The following is an 18,550-nucleotide window of genomic DNA, read 5'->3' on the forward strand; positions in this document are numbered from 1 at the left end:
ATCCGGTTGGGATGATTTTCGTAGATTTATTGGCCTAAAATTAAGGGATGATGAGATGGGTTTTCACGTAAGAACAAAGAAGAAGTAAGAACAAAGAAGAAGTAAGAACACGAGGGTGATAGAGAAATACCGTCGGCAAGTACGCGGTTTGTTTGGTCTAAATTCTCGAGAGTTGAGAAAGTAAAAAAAACATAATAAAAATAATGGTGAATCCACCAGCTCATCACATGTTCTAAAAGTCAATACCTTTATATTTATAGCCCACCAATCTTCACCTCTCTCCTCTACTCCAAACAAATCTCCACACAAAACAACAATCACAAACCCCAATGACCACCGGAAGAGAAATCCTCCACAAAATGAAGGTCTCTAATTTTTGGAACCAAATCCTTAATCCCCTCGAAAATCTCATCTCATATGGGTTTTGGTTCAAATTTCAGGTGAAGGCAGGGTTTGGTTCTTCGGCGCCGGACACTGCTGCGAAAGGGAAGGCCAAAGCGACCAAGAATCACATAAGCCATGGCAGCCATTTGGTTAAGGGCAAAACCAACCACCCCATGGAAGATTACTTAGTCACTGATTTCAAGCGCGTCAAGGACCATGAGTTGGGTTTGTTTGCCATTTTCGACGGCCATTTAGGCCATGATGTTGCCAATTTCTTGCAGAATAATCTCTTTGATAATATCCTCAAACAGGTTCCCAAAATGTCCTTTTTTGTGTCGTTTTTATGAGCTCTACTCTGTTTTTTTGTTTATTTGCTCTGTTTTTTGGTAGGCTGATTTCTGGAGCGAAACGAGAAAGGCCATCAAAAGAGCGTACAAGAAAACCGACGATGAAATATTGGATAAAGTAAAGCAGCTGGGAAGAGGAGGATCGACGGCGGTAACCGCCATATTGATCGACGGCCACAAACTCGTCGTTGCCAACGTCGGAGATTCCAGAGCCGTTCTTTGCAAAAACGGCGTCGCTGAGCAGCTTTCCGTTGACCACGAACCCAGTAAAGAAAAAAGGGATATTGAAAGCCGTGGAGGCTTCGTATCAAATCTTCCAGGTTTCATTTCTTAAAATTCCCTTTTTGCCCTTTCATTACGATTTTTTTTTTTATTATTATTATAAATTATTAAAACTTACCCGAGTTGTAGAGAGAGTCAATTAAGTTGAGCTGTGGGTGTTTGACTATGGTCAGGCGATGTGCCACGTGTCGACGGACAATTGGCTGTTGCCAGAGCATTTGGTGATAAGAGCTTGAAACTCCACCTCAGCTCAGAACCTGACGTGGAAGTCAAAACGGTGGATGAATCTACAGAGTTCATGATTTTGGCTAGCGATGGCATTTGGAAGGTCAGTCAATTTTTTTAATTGAAAGATATATTTAACCAAAAATAAATATTTTAAAAAATAAAATAATTACAGGTAATGACAAACAAAGAGGCGGTGGAATCTATTAGACACATAAAGGATGCGAACGTGGCAGCCAAACGACTTATCGATGAAGCAGTATCCAGAAAAAGCAAGGACGACATATCGTGCATTGTTGTTAGGTTTCAGTGAGATTTATTATTTATATATATATACTTTTTTTTTAAATTTTGTAAACATAGTGTTTATATATCAAGGTGTGGATAATATAAGCCAGTAAATTTGTTTTGCCACCTGGCTGCTGTCTGTGAGCTGTTGCGTAATGTTATCTATTTAGATAATTAAGAATAAATATCATTTTTCAAGCGCAAAATATGGGCCGACATTCTTCAGGTTATGGGCTTGATTTTGGGTTGCATTAATGGGCCTGGATCAGTGTGGGCTTTCATAGGTTGGCCCAACGGTTAGCCCATTTAATTGGTGGGGATTGGATCAATGGCCCATGAAGTATGCTCAACTAAATTTGAGAGAGAACACATTATATTCATGAGATTTAAATGCAAATTGCTCATAAATGTCATGTAATATAAGTGTGAGACAACTAACCTACAAAACCAAAGTGAAATGTGGTTTATTAGAATATAAATAAATAATCAATGTAAAATAGAATGAATTAAAATATAGTGAAATGTGTTTTCAGCTCAACCCGACATATCATGAGCTCAACTCGAGATCCCACATTGGTTAGAGAGGAGGAGCGAAGACGAAGACAGAGTTTACAGTGCTTCAAATTGAACAACCCACAAAGAAAGTAAGTAATAGGGTTAGGTAAGAGCTTTCTTGAGGATTGAATGAAGTAACAAAGTATTCCTTATAAGGGTGTGGGAACGTCTATCTATCAGACACGTTTTAAAATCGTGAGACTGGTAACGATAAATTATGAGTGAAAGCAGACAATATCTACTAGTGATGGATTTGGGTTGTTATGGGTGTAGAAGCATCTCCCTAGCTGATAACGATACATAACGGGCGAAAGCGAACAATATCTACTAGTGATAGATTTGAGTTGCTATAAGGGTGTATAAGTCTCTCCCTAGCTGACGCGTTTTAAAATCGTGAGGCTGACGACGAAACGTGACAGACAAAAGCGAACAATATCAGCTAAGGGTACGCTTAACATTATTTCTAGATAAATGTTACATAAACAAAAATAAAATAAAATAAAATAATAATTAATTATATTTAAAAAAAAATATTGCGATGGAATGGTGCCAAATACCACGTACAAACACTACAAGGAAGAGTCCAAAACAACTATGATCAGATGGGAAGCCGTAAATAGTTTGGACTAATTAAAAAATAAAATAAATAAATAAATAAATAAATAAATAAAAGAGTATATAATATAATAAGGAAAAAATAATATGAATAAAGGCGTATGGTAACGCCACATACCCGATTTTGCATGCTGACCCAAATGTTATGAAGCCACGCAATTTCTGCCCCATACCGCCTTTCTCTCTCCTCTATTTTGTTTTCATTTTCTCTCTCCTCTGTTTCGGCCATTATATAAATCCCTATTCTCTCATCTTCTTCTTCCTACACCGTTTTGGTTTGCCCTAATTTTACAGTGTTTCAATGAGCAGTGTTTGTGCTGAGAATCAGAAATATCAGTTTCATTTTCAATTTCCTCCTTCTTCTTCTGATTTTGTTGTTTCTGAGAGGATTCCTTTTCTGAAGGATATTAACGTTCCGCCGAGGAAGCTTCTTGCGGCGCGACGAGATCAAAACGCTGAAATGTGTACTGATTCGCCGCGATTCTCGTTTGCTGTTGAATCGCTTTTGCAGAAGTTTTTGCCGTTCAATGGCGAGGATGAGGCGGAGGAGGACGGCGATCCGTATTCGTCCGATCATTTTCGGATGTATGAGTTTAAGGTGAGGCGGTGTACTCGTAGTCGGAGTCATGATTGGACGGATTGTCCGTTTGCTCATCCTGGAGAGAAGGCTCGTCGGCGGGATCCTCGTCGGTTTCATTACTCCGGCACGATGTGTCCGGAGTTCCGGCGTGGTGGATGTGGCCGTGGTGATGGATGTGAGTTCGCTCATGGAGTTTTTGAGTGTTGGCTTCATCCGGCGAGGTATCGGACTGAGGCTTGTAAAGATGGAAAGAACTGTAAGAGGAAGGTCTGTTTCTTTGCTCATTCGCCTCGTGAGCTTCGTCTTTTGCCGCCGGTGAGTAACTTTCAAGGCGGTGGCTCTTGTTCTTCGCCGAATAAGAAGAGTTCTAATCTCAGATCGGCCGCTGGTTCTAATCACTGCTGTTTGTTTTGTCATTGCGGTGGAGCCGCCACCTCCTCGCCGACGTCGACGCTTTTCGGAATGTCTCATCTCTCTCCGCCGCACTCACCACCGCTCTCGCCGGGAAATCCTCGGTCGATGAATGGATTTTCGCCTATTTCAAGGTATAGTAATCCTGATCAGTCTAAATTAAAGGGAGTTTTGAGCTATAAAGATGCACTGACCGAGCTCATGAGCTCTATTGAATCCATGAACATCGACGACGCTAATGCCACTTTAGCGGCCGCCATCCCCGCCCCTAGACCAACGCCTTGGATCGATGTTTCATCTCTTAATCCTGAAGATCAACTGCAGTTTATTCTCTCCCCTTCCACTCCAAACTTCTCCGCCGCATCGGCGAACTTATCCTGCGAGCATAAATCTAACGCCGACAATGGATGGGCCTCCACCTCCGGTCCCGATCTCGGATGGGTTAATGATCTGCTGATGTAAACTACTAAGAAGAAGAAGAAGAAGAAGAAGAGGAAACAATAAGACTTCTCGAGGAACTGTAAATATTACACCATCCGTATATATAGAGGTATTATATATATATGGTGAAGAGGTGTAAGAAAATGTCATTAATAATGATTGTGAATTATTGCTTTGCAAATTGTTGGCTGATCGTCCATTTAGAATTTACGTGTTTTGTTTGTTGTTTGTATTAGGAACTCATCAGAATCCTGAGATCTTCTGTTTGTTGTGTATTCTAATTCCTTTTTCTGAATGTATTTTACTGCAAGTTTCTTGACCATTTCTTCCGTTTCATTTTTCTTATGTTCTGTTATATGTAAGATGTTTGAATAAATAGAGGCCAAAAGTAATTAAGCAACATTTGGGGGGGTGTGGTGTTAAACCGTTATAGAAAATCATGCTTTTGATATTTTTGGATTCTGTTGGGCCAAGCCGTCAACGCCACGTTCTCTGTGGTTGTAGTGTGGCGGGGGGTAGGTTGGGGGTCCTACTTTCGTTTAGGAGAAAAATGGCCTAAAAATCTTTTATGGAGTTAACCATAGTTTTTTAAGTCCAAATTTTGGTGGCTATTTGCTCTCTCTCTCTCTCTCCTTTAATGAACTTTTGAAGAACTTATCAATCAACATCCATATGACCGAATTATGAATATAAAATTGAAAAGCATCCTTATAAAGATTGAAATTCTCCGGTATCGAACGTGTTCGAACTACTCTCATTTTGTAGATCTCTTTTTCGAACGTGTTCGAACTACTCTCATTTTGTAGATCTCTTTTTCGTTCCTCGTTAGAAGAACAACTAGCTGATTAGATACTAATTTATTACTTAATTGCCTTCTTTTAATCAACTTTTCAAGCCATGAAAGCGACATTCATACATAGTACATGAACTCTTAATTAATACCTCTCGATTTAGATTTCTTTTAAAATTGTTGTGATTTCTTTTAAAATTGTTTGGATTCGTATGATATTCAATGCAATGAACTTGGTTTATGGATTTTCTACCACTTTATCCACCATTTTTTTTTATAGATTTTAAATGCATTTATCATCATTATCATCATTTTATTAAACCATAAGGGTCTAAGTTCTCTAAGTCCTCGAGCATTCATATAATTTCATCATAAAAATGTTAACTTAAAAACTCTTAAGTTCCCCAAGTCTTTTGGTAACTCGAGATCCAAGTCCAAAAAGTTCCCGATCCGTTTTGTGTTAAGAATTAGAAGTTAGTTTAAAGCTAATTTCAATTTTTTCTATTAGTGCCAAATAAACTTGACCACAAAATGATGTTGAAATGTTAGGCATATTTAATTCAATCCTGGCTTGAAAAAGTAACTAAAACAAGTTATTCATAGATGCAATTTATAGCAAATAAGAGTCTTATGTTGTATGTTTCCAACTCAGCTTGTTGAAGTGTTGAAGTTTTGATGGTATGTGGAGTCTAAATTCAAAACTCCCTTAAAAAGAAAACGAATGGGAGAAAGAAAAAGCAAAGAATCAAATAAAGGTGTCGGTAAAAGAGGGATCACAAAGGATAATGATGGCTCAAATAGATCAGAGATGGTATCAACATAGCAACGTAACTAACAATTTTGTACCATTAAACGTGTGAGAGAGAAATGGTAACATTATTTCTCTTTTGTATCCAATAATTAGTCAGAACAGACATATTTAATTGATCTACGGTCGATGATTATTAAGAGATAACCACGTTATGGTGATCTGATTCAATAATTTAGCGGAATAAAGAGAGTACATGAAAGATGTACCAGCTGAAGTATGGCATAGAAAATGTTTCCTAGGAGGGGAACTTAAATGAAAGACAGCTGGGGTGGTGGGGAAAAGACCCATAAGGGTGTGTTTGGTTCAGTGGAGGCTGTCACATATGAAATGGTGTGGGCCAGCAACAGCCCATGCTAAAATGACCATTGATATGGTTTGAGGGTCCCTTCACCCTCCACCATCTTGACTTTTTGAGGCTCCCTTTTTATAATTTTCTTGCAGGTTCAGCTCATTTATTGGAAGCGTTTTAGTTGTGCACAATTATGGAGCAAGAGCCCCCATACTTCTGTAATGCCTGTGACATACTTCTGGTAAGGTATGCCCGACACATAGCTCAATAGTTAAGGTATTAATAATTTAACGTTTGATATACCATGTCTACATTATAAAATGCTATTATTGTAAAAACTAAAAGAAAGATCTAGATTGGTGTTTGCCCGTTCGAAGGACCACACCCTAACTTCATATCGGCAAGGTTGAAATCATAATTTTAGGTTAATTATAAGTTGTATCTAACTTGAATGAGTTTTAAAATTTTCTAAATAGATATTTAAAATTTTCTAAATAGATATTGACATTGCAATTTTGTGTTTAATATATCTCCGGAATATATTAGACACAGTTAAAAATTCAATGACCTTTTAGACACACCTATCCCTCTCGTCTTTTGAATTTTGTACCTATCCCTCTCGTCTTTTGAATTTTGTACCTGCGATTTTTCGAGGCTGCCTGAGTTGTGGTTTGAGAACAGGTTTGGCTGAGGAGGCTTGAGCTTGAGCCACTGTTCCTGCAGTCAAATGTGCCCTAAATGAGATCTATCAAGAGTACAAGAACGGATTATATACGAACTTACTTAAAAGTTCATGAACTAAACCTGTAATTTAACCAAATTTCTCTAATCCACCGTTTATTCAATGCGTCGGGAATAAACAGATTTTCACAAAATCGATAGGAAATAAAAAGGGAAGGAAGTGAAAGAAAATTGAGCAAATTGGCTCAAAAAGTTGAATCTGCAAGGTCTGTTAGTTTCAGTATATAGATAAGAAGATGTGAATGAATTGAGTCCCTTCGTATAGAAAATAAAACGAATTCTCCTCTTCAGCTTCAATGGTAAAAAAACAAACTTTTGAGCTGAGTTCCAACTCTGTAATTTAGTAATCACGTGAAGATCTATACAGCATACTCTTTATCTTTATTGGGAAAGAAGCTCAGTTATCCTTATTTCTTGAATAACTGGGTGGTGTCTGAAAGAAATCGAAGGAGGGACCTGACGCAAGAGATCTTCTAGTGGCAGTAGGAGAGTCTGATAAAAGAGGTTCGTAGACTGTATTTCTGCTCTTGGGCTGCTGAGTTATTGACAGTGGAGACACTTCCTTTTCAATGGGCCGAGGCTGGTGCTCTATGTTTTTGAGCGACATGATCGGCCCACCCAATCGTTCAGCCTGCTGAAGAGTGTTGATTTTGCTTGGTCTATATGTGTACCTGAAGTACTTGATAGCTAGAAGTGGGCCCATTCCCACGCCTACTATTAGCTGTAGACAAACCTTTTGTGTCAGTATAATCCTAACAAACTAACGTCTTCTTACACATCATCATTAAATTTTTTATAGCGGCATGTCTTACGGGTATATAACTCAGCATGGTTCACAACAAAAAGGTTAAATTGTGGTTTAGCCTCAACTTTCTATGTTTATAACCATAATAAGGGTCTCTTAACTTAAGGTACACCTATGAACTTGAACATTAGGTATATTTGACCTCTTGAACATTAGGTATATTTGACCTCATTAATAGAATTTTATGTAATAGAACCGTAAACTTTAAATTTCGTGTTTAATAGAATAGTAAATTCTAAAACAAGGTAACATAGGTAAATTTTTTACGTATAATAGAATCCTAACTTTTTTTTTCTAATAGATATGTGAATTTATAACCTCTATTAGACACAACAATCAAAACTCGATGACCTAGTAATCACTTTTTAAGATTTAGGTAATCAATGATAGGAAAGATTGGCCAAGGGAGACTTACAAATATGGTTATCCAGTAAGATGGTTGTCCACATAATCGGAACATTATTGTATACATTCCAGATGAAGGAATGGCACTGAAGATCCAATTGATCACGTAGAAAGCAGCTAAATTCCCCCATATAGCCAGATGTTGCAACATTGTGAATGAACTGCCAGAATCAATCAAATCTCAGATGGTATGGGAAAAAGGCAAGTCAAGACATGAAATTTCAGCTCAATAATCTTTAGACTTTGGTCGACGCTATAGAACGAGACTCATTACGAAATGAAGTTGCAACATTTAACCTACAGCAAAAAGATGGGAGCTTACTTGGTCTCCAAAGTCACTACAAAGGCCTGTAACCAAATGCACCCAGATAGAGCCACCATTGAAACCTCCACCATTTCACTCTTTTCGTTAGCATAGGCATGGATGCTAATTACAAACACCACAACGGCCTGCAAAATATCAGCACATTGAAAGATGAAACTTTTTTTTAACAAACATCAAGCATGATTTCTTACTCGAGGAAACATCAGTTCGTTGTTAGTAAGCATTGATATCTTTATAAATTGACGTCATATACTTCTCTTATAAATGGTTTTCGAGCATCAAGATGATAAAAACACCAACAAAAAAAAAAAAAAAATGGATTCCATCTTTGGAGGATTACTTTTAAACTAAAATTATGAAATACTTCACGAAAACAAACCAGTGTTCTAAAGTTAAGAAGTATCATACAAATATAATCACTTACATGAAATAGAGATCGACCAAACCATCCAGCAAATGTGCTGGGATTTAAAAGCCTGTTCAGATGCCACACAGAAATCAATAACCACCAAAGATGGAAAATGAATCTTTCCAAATACCAAGTAACTTGATGAAACTTTCCAACATAAAAATCCTCAGAGAAACATGAAAGATTTTGAAATACTAACCTCCCAGCTTGGCAGTAGAATAAAATTTGAGGATGTTGCATCACTGTTTCTTCGCTGAGATCTTTGTCAAGGACACTAACTAATACAGGAATACTGGTGTAGAAAACATTGTAAGCCATCAAGCTTACAGAATTAAATAGACTGGTCCCAGAGACACCTGAAATGAAAGAGAAACTGAATGTATTCGAAAGTCAGTGCTATTTGTCCACAGGTGTCAAAAAAATAAAGAAATCTCATCAATTTGTTATCTTCAAGTGTCGTATTAAATTTAGAGGCACTTACGAGATCTGGATAAAACATATCAATAAGGATTTATAGAATGAATATTGTGACAAAAATGCTGTACGGTTGTATGAGTATCGTCCATGAACTAAAATCAATCTTTTCAGAAACCTGAACTCTGCCAACCAGAAGAAGCAAATGGAAATTGGGTGTTAGCCACAAATCATTCCATTCACCAGACATGAGGATGTCTGAGATAATAACAAACAAAAAATGAAGGCTGTCATTCAGACAGTATACAGCATACAGAATAAAGATTATATTTCTCAAATGTTGCAAAGCTAATTATCACGGAACTCAACTTCTACGAGGAGGTTATTCTGACAATAAACAAATATCTCATAAAGTTCTATATTTTCTGACAACAGAGAGTAATTCTGAATATACGTTACAGAAGTAACCGTTAAGGGATCAATATCCATCTTGATGTCACAGTATTCAATCCCTTACATTGCAAGGCATTTGGAAACAAGGGAGATATGATCAAGAATTAGTTCTAAATGCAAATATATACACGAGCCACATCCAGCTTCTCAATACAATTGTCCAAATATGTCAGTATTGACTCCAATCGCTCTAGAAAGCTGCACCATAGACTTTTTCTATTTCCCCAATTATTTGAGACAATAAATTAAGGTAGTAAAACGAGAGGTTGGGATCACTAGCGATTCCAAAACCTATTTCATAGAAAATGTAATAAATTTAGCATCATTCAAACACGAGTATAAAAAATTTGTAAACATGATAGCAATTTAGAACTTAGCCATCAACTGCATCGCCAAGCTAGAATTCAACAATGGAATTTCTCATAGAAAAAAATCCTTTTCAAATGTAGAGTTGTATTTCTTACTTCCAATACTGTAATCAGCTGCCCTAGCTGCTTGCAGTCCTTCTCTTCCACTAATGCCCACTCCAATGTCAGCTTGTTGTATCATCCTCACATCATTCCCACCATCTCCAATTGCCAGTGTTCTATAATCACACGATTTTAAGAGTTCCACTAGCTGCATAATACGAATTATATGAAGCTCAATGATCCATATGACAACAAAAAAAACGAGGAACCACCTCTTAAAAAAAGAAATAGAAACTAGAGGGACCACCTGAGCCTTCTGTGATGGAGTAACACGACAACATATTGCAGTTCTTGATAGGATTGCTAATTCGGTGAAAGCCCTGCGATAATTCTTGAGAGCAATTTCAAGAGCCCAGCCATCAACAACGAAAGCCACATCCTGTTGAGAGAAGCCCACAAGGAGAAATGAAAGGTGTTCTTACATTTCCAACGGGTTTTTAAAAGAAGATCTATATCAAATGATTGGACAATGTGCATTACCTTGGGTTCTGAGGTTGTGGTCTTCATAGTCAGAACAACTCTATCCAAACTTCTACAAACTTCATCCTCCGTTTTTCCATCAATTAACAATAATTGTCCTTTGGGCTCTATGCATAATAAATGCAATGGAAAGAGAAGAATAAGAGGAATTGCAAACAAAATGATGGAATGAAAAGGATACATCTTATTTGAGACTACGAGATGCCGAGGGATAAGGCAAAAAACTTAATGAAATAAATTTTGACACGTCTATGGCTACCTGGCGAAATAAAGTTGCATAGCAGAGCTATCTGAATGGCAGTGTTCTGCTTGTCTCCCGTCAGCATCCAGAAATTTATTCCTGCTCTTCTTAATGTTTCGATTGTTTCAGGGACTCCATCCTGAAAGGTAAAATATGGTCAACGAGTAAACATCAGTTTCAGATCTCAACAATGGTATTTTACCCAAAGCGTTTTGTTATCATCTTTCAATACCATTTCTCCTATAACAGTTCGAATTGGACAACTGCAACTACAAACATTTACCTGTAGCCTATCTTCTATAGCAGTAACTCCAAGGACTTCAAAATTGCGCTCTAATCTTTGGCAAACTTCAGCTAACCTCCACTACAAAAGAGGAGCAGACATAACATATAAAAATACAACAATAGAAAAAGGTTTTACATTCATAAAAACCATAGAAGTATATCAATTACCTCCCTGTCAACCAATGTGCTATTAGCCTCCTTAAACATAAAAGCCCATTCTCGATACTCATCTTCTTCTAGTTCCCGCCAAGCCAGACATAATGTACGGAGCCCCAGTTGCGCGTACTGGTCAACAGCTTCAATAAATGTTCTTGTTTGTTGGCCTGAAGTAAGGTTAAAGTAGCAATCACATCAACATGACTTGATATACAGAGTAATAGAATTTTACAATTTGACGTCATTAAATATAAAAAGCTACAAATCTTGAAGCTGTGGACAGATTTTATTACGCAAACAGCAATGCAGGAATTTCACGTTTTTCTGTTAAGTTTTCTAACCATGTTCAGTACATCGACATCTCTTATCAATGTAATTGTAAAACTTTGTGCATACTGTAAATTGATGTGAGTCTGCCAACTCATCCCCCTAACCCCTCGCCTTAAAGTGGGGGGAAAGTGACAGTGAGGTAAAAGAGAGAGAAGATTTTTGGATAATTGTACCAATGGTTGCTAAACAAGATAATTCAAAAGAGACACACATGGATAAAATAATTAAAATGCAACTAAATTTTAAGGTTACCAGCATAAGCATGAGGAAGTATAGCTTCATCAGCTCCTTTTGATAGGAGGATAATCTTCCCATTCTGACAATCTTTAACTACCACAGACATCCTTTTTCGTTCAGATGTGAACTCCAGAGTATCTAGGAGTTCGTATCTATTTAGCATTCCATTAAACTGAATGTCTGTAATCACAATGAAACAACGGCATTACTCTAGCGGTTAATCTATCTGAACAACTTTGCTAAGAAAGATGACTCTTACCAAGATTATTAGCATTCTTATTGACAAATACCATATGCAAGTAAGCAGCAGCATTCACGAGAGCATCCTCATCCTGTGACTGTGCCTTGTACAGAATATTTCCACTTTTGCTGAAAAAGGACAGAAAGAAATTAAAACAGAAATCCGCACATACAATGGCATATATATTTAACTAACTAGGCCAAAAAATTGTTGGTGGAATTTTAAAATCCAGCCGAGTTCCATTTAAAAAAATTTGAACCTAAAATCACCTTTTTGTAGGCACCACTGTATTACAAATTGCCATAATTGTTAGAAATCTTGTAACGTCAGGAGAGCTGCTTGCAATAGCATTGAGCAACTTTTTATCTGCATGCAATGGAAAGAGCTAATCAAATATGGACTACCATATAATGAAGGATTCGGAGAACAAGTTTCTACTCAACTCCTTGAACAAACGATACGTACAAGTTACATGTAAATAGGAAGAATTCTAGCCACACGAATAAAGGGAAGTCAACCCATCAGTGAAATATTTACAGCTAAGCAAAGAAACAATAATTAAGGTTGTCTAAAAAACAAAAACAAAAGAAAAAATTAATATATGGCAATACAAATAAGTAAATCATCCATCTGCCATAATACTTCACCGTCATCCCTGAAATCTCTACTAGATTTAATATATAATTATGCAATTAATGCAGAACAAGTGATGTCGACTTGACAAATAAATTAAAGAATAAATATCAAGCTCATAATCTTATATAATGAATAAGGAAAAAGTGCTTCCTGTCAAGTGAAACCAAAAGAGCTTGTCTGGGGCCTTAGCTAAACCACCGTTGCAAATCTTCTAGTGGGGGTTTGAACCATTATTAGAATTTGATAGAAAGCAACCAGCAAAGTCCTTTTCCTTGACTAGTACATGAATTATTTTGAAACAAATACATACAACTGTGAATTGACAGTTCAGATTACTGAACAATTATAGTCTATCTAATCTTTAAATCCTATATTCCCATTTGTGAAAAAATAAGCTTTATATATAGGTGACAGGAAACAAAGCGATGAGCATGATGCTTTTGACAACAATCAGAAAACCAAACCTTTCAAGGCATCTCCATTTTCATTTCCATAAAATATGCCACTGATACAACATCTCCTGAAGATCATCTTGTTTTCCGTGAGGGTACCGGTTTTATCCGTCAAAATGTATTCAACTTGTCCCAGGTCCTCACTTATTGCCGTACTGCCACATGTAAAATACACCTCTAAGTAAGTATGCAAGATATCTTTCATTCAAATGTCCTTACACAAATGCCACAATAATTTTTTGCAGTTTTAAACTTCCTTAACTCACTTCGTAGCATGGGAAGGAATACCAGTCACACGGTCAATCATTTCATAGTCCCAATCAATGAATTTTGCATATAAGCTCTTTACAAGATCCAGTGACACCTGAAAAAAGCAAATATTTTAGGTCAATAGCATTACATCCAACTTTTCCCAACTTCTCTAATATACTTCAAGAAGATGAAGATAACCAAATAATTAAAGCAAATATGCAGTAATCAAATGCACATAGCATCCAACAAATAACAATTGTGATGTCATATAAACTGGTCACTTGAATAACCAACTTTGACTTGAATGAATCCTTTGACCATCATCCTAAGCAAATATTCAACGGTGAAATTTCAACTATTAAAACATCAGGCTTTCATCTGTGCTAATTAGCTGCAAACACAGGGAGGGAAGTACTTTCTATTACCATACTTAATTAGGCATGGAGCAGTATGATAACAAAAGTAGAGAAAGCACAATAATATGCACCAAACCCTCAGCATACCTTAATTGAAATGGGTATCATGATTGAACAAAGAAGCTCAAACCGAAGAGGGATGATCAGTAGCTCATACCATGGACCTTCCTCTGGATGTTGCACATACCAAAGCTACATAGTACCAAAAGATCAACTTACAATTGACAGGATACAAAACATATATAGCTAATACTGAGTCTTCACCCAGAGGGAGACAGGGAGACAGAGAGACATTATAGCAGCAACACACCACAGAGCTTCGTGTTAATTTCAAAAGTAAAGAAACAATATAGCACTGGAACCAAAGAGATTATATTGAACCTTTCTGGCTTCAGAATCCTTCCACACATTGCCAGCTAAACCTAGAACAACAACCACCACAATTTGAAAAACAAATATAGCCCCAGTTAACTTGTCAATCATTGCATCCATCGCTGTAAGTTTTGGTTCTGGGACACCCCTGCTCATTCCAAGCTTGGTTTCATTGCCTGAAAAGATCAAACATACAAAGTATACTGTAAGAGAATTGAATAGAGCTATATGTTAAAAAGTTTGGCTAATACATTTATACTACTCTGCAAAAAGTTTATCCATCGCTACATCTTAAATCCAACCAAAAAAGAGGGGAGGAACACTCGCAAATAATTTCAATTTTCCAACAGCAATTTCGAAATTCTAAAAGAGACTAAACTAGTTCTTATACAAGTCTTATCATTGTCTAAATTCCAAATGCTGAAAAACATGTAGTCTCCTCCTAACACTTTCGTATCTAGAGAAGGCATCAACTAAAAGCTACCCTTGTCTCAATCATGAAGAAAACAAAAATTATTCATTGAATAGTCTATATAAACTTGAAATCGCTCATGCAATGGAACTTGCCCGTGTAGATGGCTACTCCACAGACCCACTCTGTGTTCCGTAAGTAACATGACTGAAGAATTGTGTTTTTTATTGTCAATGGGCACACATCATTGTCAATGAAAGGAGGAAATAACCGAAGGTTTGCATCAAATCTTCTTATATCCTTATCTGGTCTAGGGCACTCTATGACTCCCTGCCAAATGAAGACAAATAACAAAATATCGTCATTTTTACGCTGGAGATGTCTACAAATCTGCCATCTGCTTCGCCCAAATGAAAACTTGTAATAAAACTTGTATGTTGATAATTGGACAGGGAAACCCAAACCTTGATCTTGTTTAATAGATCAAAATCTATTCCCATACAAGCTGAAGGTATGACCCTCGTCTTCAAGTCAGTTTCTCCATCAAGGGCAGATGTCTGCAACATGTCAAATTACCATTTCTGAATAAGTTAAGGCTATCAATTATTATTATATATTGTTAAACTTAGAGTAATACTTAATAGGAATAAGAACTTTTGTCTTTTAATAACGTGGACTTGACATTCCACTATTTTTGTATTTAATAAGAAGGTACGAACAAAAAAAAAAACATGGATTCTAGATCACATTATAGAGCCATATGAAAAGGTAAGTGATCAGAAACGTAATCCAAATCAGCAAACACATGAACATCCATACTAACCTCTATATAGCAAATTCCTTGAGAATCGGAGGTACCAATCAAAACAAGATCCGAAGGCACTTCATCATTCTCCCTGAGCCATACTAAATCACCAACATGAATATCTTGTGCTTGAATCTACAAGTAAAAGCCAAGAAGCTAAGAGAATACAACAAAGTTGACATTAAAGAAATGACGGAAACCTCCACAACTATGCTAGAATCCTAATTCCTTAATCTGTTATATACATCAATTGGCTTTCCTTAATCTGTTATATATATCAATTGGCTTTCCTTAATCTGTTAGATATATCAATTGGCTATTCATTAGCTCCATAAATGATCCAACTACTAGTTAACATGATGTAAAAATATATTTGAAGATCTTCGAAGAAAGTAGATTTAATTAACAAACAGCCTACTAGAAGAAATGCAACAAATAAATAATTTGATCTTTTTCATATATGAAAAGGAAGTCATGCTAAATCAAAATATGGAGAGAGATTCCTACAATTTTTCTGGTACCCTGCCTCACAACCCAAACTTCTTTCTCATTTGCTTTTTTGTCTGATAAATATCTATTGTAATCATCCCATGCCTCTTTTGTTGCAGACACAGCAAAAATGAAGATAAGAGGACCCCATGTACTGGCGGGGTTTACTGGAGTTATAAGTGGCCATAACTGTAGGCACGCAATTAACAAAAAGTATTGGTTCATGAAGCGTCTGAAAACAAAGGAAAACGAAACTTGTTAGGAATGAAAATGCATGTGTAATTCAAGAGCATCTACCAGCTAGGTATAAATGATATAAAACTGGAAAATACATCAGCAGGTTGTTCACAGTAGAAAGTTGCAAAAAATACAGACTGCTATATTGTTAGTTTTGACAACACAGCACAGCAGTAGCCACTTAAAGACACAATAACAGAAGATTTTCAAAAATGGACAAAAGAAGACAAAATAGTAATAAGGTTAACTCCAGAGAAAAGTATAAAGAGGAAAGCTAGGGCCAATCAGGTAAGAAAATGAAATATCCATTGTTATTCTCAATCAATTAGATAAGCTAATGAGATCAAGAATCATATGAAATCTGGAAGATAATGTTACGGGAACTAAAGAGAATCTGGTAAGATCTAATAAGAACTACTACAATGAAAAATTACCTGAACTGTTCCCATAAATTTTTTGGGAGAAAGTTCAATAAAGTGTATTTCCGGTTCGAAATGCGATTATCGCAGTAAAGATCATTTGATGGTTCATCGTCATTGATGTAAACGAAACGCTTCATCGTTTATCTTGAAGAACACTATCAAATTCAATTTTCTTTTTAAGTCCAATGTTGTCCTTATCTGTGCCGATAAGCTCTGCTGCAGTAATTTATGAATTTGACATCCTGCGAGAGAGGGAGTACAATTTCAATTTCATAGGTAGTTGTCAATCCTAAAATGCCATAGAAAGATCATACAGAAAGTTATGCAAATATGAAACAAATGACAACATTTCTGTTGCCCTTTCTCTCTGAATAATCACGATTGTCTAGCCTGGTATATTTATGCAAGAATTTGGATATAAATTCAAAAAGAAAAAGGAAAAAGATAGAGAAAAAGAAAGAAAGAAACAGCGGCAAAGTCAAATCAAACTTGCTATGGGTTATCTATGCCAAACAAGTTCATGGATGACATTAACTTGTTATCTAACAGAAACTTAGTACCAATGTGTTTAAGTAGTTGTCCAATAGAAACTACGTAACGATCTTTTTAATAGAGATGAAAATGACTTCTAGTTAATGAACGTTGCCTCGATCAAACGGCAAGTTCAACTCTCTAAACCATTAACCTTGTTATTTCTCTTCAAGCAGAAATTTATCAATGCCATTACAGTTTTCTAGCAGAGTCGATTAAAAAACAATTCAGTACTCATTAAAAACCTCGACCAGCGAAACGCCACCGCCGATTACCTAATAACGGAGCTTTCTGAATATCAAACGATACGAATTCAAGAATGGAATCCTCGACTACGGGTATATTATGCTATAGCCAATTCCAGTAAACGAATCTAACATCGTAGACGCACTGATATAAAGAAATGATGACAATAATGTGTGAAAATCGATCCAAAATTGAAAATAATTTGAAGGAAAAAGAAACCAACAGTCTCGAATACGGATTGAATCGTACCTCAATCGCCATGTGTTGAAGATCACTTGATTCTTATGCATCCAGTTCTTCTAGTCCCCGCGTCAATTTCCCTCTCTCTCTCTCTCACCACTCTGAGATTGAAGAACGTCCATGGCAGCTCAAAATGAACATTGAAATGTGCATTTTACATATCGTGTACCTCGGAGAACGGTACGCTCGGATGACACACCGTTGGATTTTCTTATCGCCCCGTATCAGAAAAATTTAACGGTGGAGATGAGACGAACACTGATCTTAGGTGATCGCGCAGATTCTCTGTCCTTTCTTTATTCCTTCGCGCTTCCACTTTGGAATGGATTGCCCACGACTTTCCTTTGTGTTTCGATTCTCAACACTTCATTTACAAAAATGCCCTTCTCAACGTTTTATTTGCAATAAGTGCCCAATTTTCTACTCATCCGCTAATTTATAAAATTTGTATTACACTCTCTATTACATCAAATGTTCAAATAAAGTTTTACAAATAATCCTATAACTCCAAATACTAAAAATGACCCATTATTAATGAAATTCCTTGTCGGCTCTCTGTAAAATACTCATTTGGACGAGGGCTTCCAAAAACATCATAAGCTAACCCCGTGCTGACAAATAACCAACTTGCAATGAATAGATAAGGTATAGTATGTTATGAATGACCCAATATCGAATACTAGTGATAATATCAGCAACAGAGACGTTCTCCTGTGCTTCCAAACATGTCGAGCTCCACATATTCTTGTACACTCAAAAGGGGATAAACACAGACTGTCCAATTCAAATCATAAATATTAGATTGAGTTATATATATATATATTTATTTTTTCAGTTTGGACTAGGTTGACATTTTTTTTCGACGGGTCAATCAAAACTACTCGACAATAGGGTTACAATCCAACTCAACCCAACTTTATTTTTAAGATTGTTACGAGAATTAATAATATTTGAATTTGTAACAAATGTTAGTAATACGTTGTTACTCGTGAATGTTTGATATTTGAAATTTATCAAATTTTAGTTATTA

General features: G+C 36.4%; 3 protein-coding genes across 4 annotated transcripts; 2 read left to right on the forward strand and 1 right to left on the reverse strand.

Moving 5' to 3' along the window:
- Positions 1-207: 207 nt before the first annotated feature.
- On the forward strand, positions 208-1,732 carry LOC111793633 (putative protein phosphatase 2C 58). Its single transcript, XM_023675597.2, has 5 exons — positions 208-365; positions 441-695; positions 775-1,051; positions 1,187-1,341; positions 1,414-1,732. The coding sequence occupies exons 1-5, from the start codon at positions 330-332 to the stop codon at positions 1,549-1,551; spliced, it is 861 nt and encodes a 286-aa protein (XP_023531365.1). The 5' UTR covers positions 208-329; the 3' UTR covers positions 1,552-1,732.
- A 1,212-nt stretch (positions 1,733-2,944) lies between these two features.
- On the forward strand, positions 2,945-4,450 carry LOC111793598 (zinc finger CCCH domain-containing protein 2). The gene has a single exon (XM_023675552.2). The coding sequence runs from the start codon at positions 2,998-3,000 to the stop codon at positions 4,147-4,149; it is 1,152 nt and encodes a 383-aa protein (XP_023531320.1). The 5' UTR covers positions 2,945-2,997; the 3' UTR covers positions 4,150-4,450.
- Positions 4,451-6,998: 2,548 nt separating this feature from the next.
- Positions 6,999-17,685, reverse strand: LOC111793338 (phospholipid-transporting ATPase 2). 2 transcript variants are annotated; one of them, XM_087123392.1, is made up of 26 exons: positions 17,530-17,658; positions 17,310-17,424; positions 16,516-16,745; positions 15,863-16,076; positions 15,374-15,490; positions 15,015-15,107; positions 14,706-14,880; positions 14,148-14,314; positions 13,854-13,958; positions 13,365-13,462; positions 13,111-13,253; positions 12,280-12,376; positions 12,029-12,138; positions 11,785-11,949; positions 11,215-11,369; positions 11,045-11,125; positions 10,780-10,900; positions 10,521-10,627; positions 10,288-10,419; positions 10,035-10,188; positions 9,185-9,302; positions 8,903-9,076; positions 8,719-8,770; positions 8,292-8,419; positions 7,980-8,130; positions 6,999-7,480 (listed from the first exon to the last, which is right to left on the reverse strand). In XM_087123392.1, exons 3-26 carry the CDS (start codon positions 16,638-16,640, stop codon positions 7,157-7,159), a joined length of 3,306 nt encoding a protein of 1,101 aa, XP_086979518.1. In that variant the 5' UTR covers positions 16,641-16,745; positions 17,310-17,424; positions 17,530-17,658; the 3' UTR covers positions 6,999-7,156. The 2 variants fall into 2 exon arrangements, with proteins under 2 accessions (XP_086979518.1, XP_023530944.2); XM_023675176.2 differs by lacking the exon at positions 17,310-17,424 and having other exon boundaries at positions 17,530-17,685.
- Between the last annotated feature and the right edge of the window lie 865 nt (positions 17,686-18,550).

This window comes from Cucurbita pepo, chromosome 4 (assembly GCF_057944985.1).
Source record: "Cucurbita pepo subsp. pepo isolate OVF chromosome 4, ASM5794498v1, whole genome shotgun sequence".
Lineage (NCBI taxonomy): Eukaryota > Viridiplantae > Streptophyta > Magnoliopsida > Cucurbitales > Cucurbitaceae > Cucurbita > Cucurbita pepo.

Coding starts and splice junctions, on each gene's coding strand:
- LOC111793633 (XM_023675597.2), top strand. CDS start 330: ATGACCACCGGAAGAGAAATCCTCCACAAAATGAAG. Junction 366..440: donor AAATCCTCCACAAAATGAAG/GTCTCTAATTTT, acceptor TTCAAATTTCAG/GTGAAGGCAGGGTTTGGTTC. Junction 1,342..1,413: donor CTAGCGATGGCATTTGGAAG/GTCAGTCAATTT, acceptor AAATAATTACAG/GTAATGACAAACAAAGAGGC.
- LOC111793598 (XM_023675552.2), top strand. CDS start 2,998: ATGAGCAGTGTTTGTGCTGAGAATCAGAAATATCAGTTTCATTTTCAA.
- LOC111793338 (XM_023675176.2), bottom strand. CDS start 16,640: ATGAAGCGTTTCGTTTACATCAATGACGATGAACCATCAAATGATCTT. Junction 15,491..15,862: donor GGCAGGGTACCAGAAAAATT/GTAGGAATCTCT, acceptor TTTTACTTGTAG/ATTCAAGCACAAGATATTCA. Junction 8,771..8,902: donor TTCTACTGCCAAGCTGGGAG/GTTAGTATTTCA, acceptor GCATCTGAACAG/GCTTTTAAATCCCAGCACAT.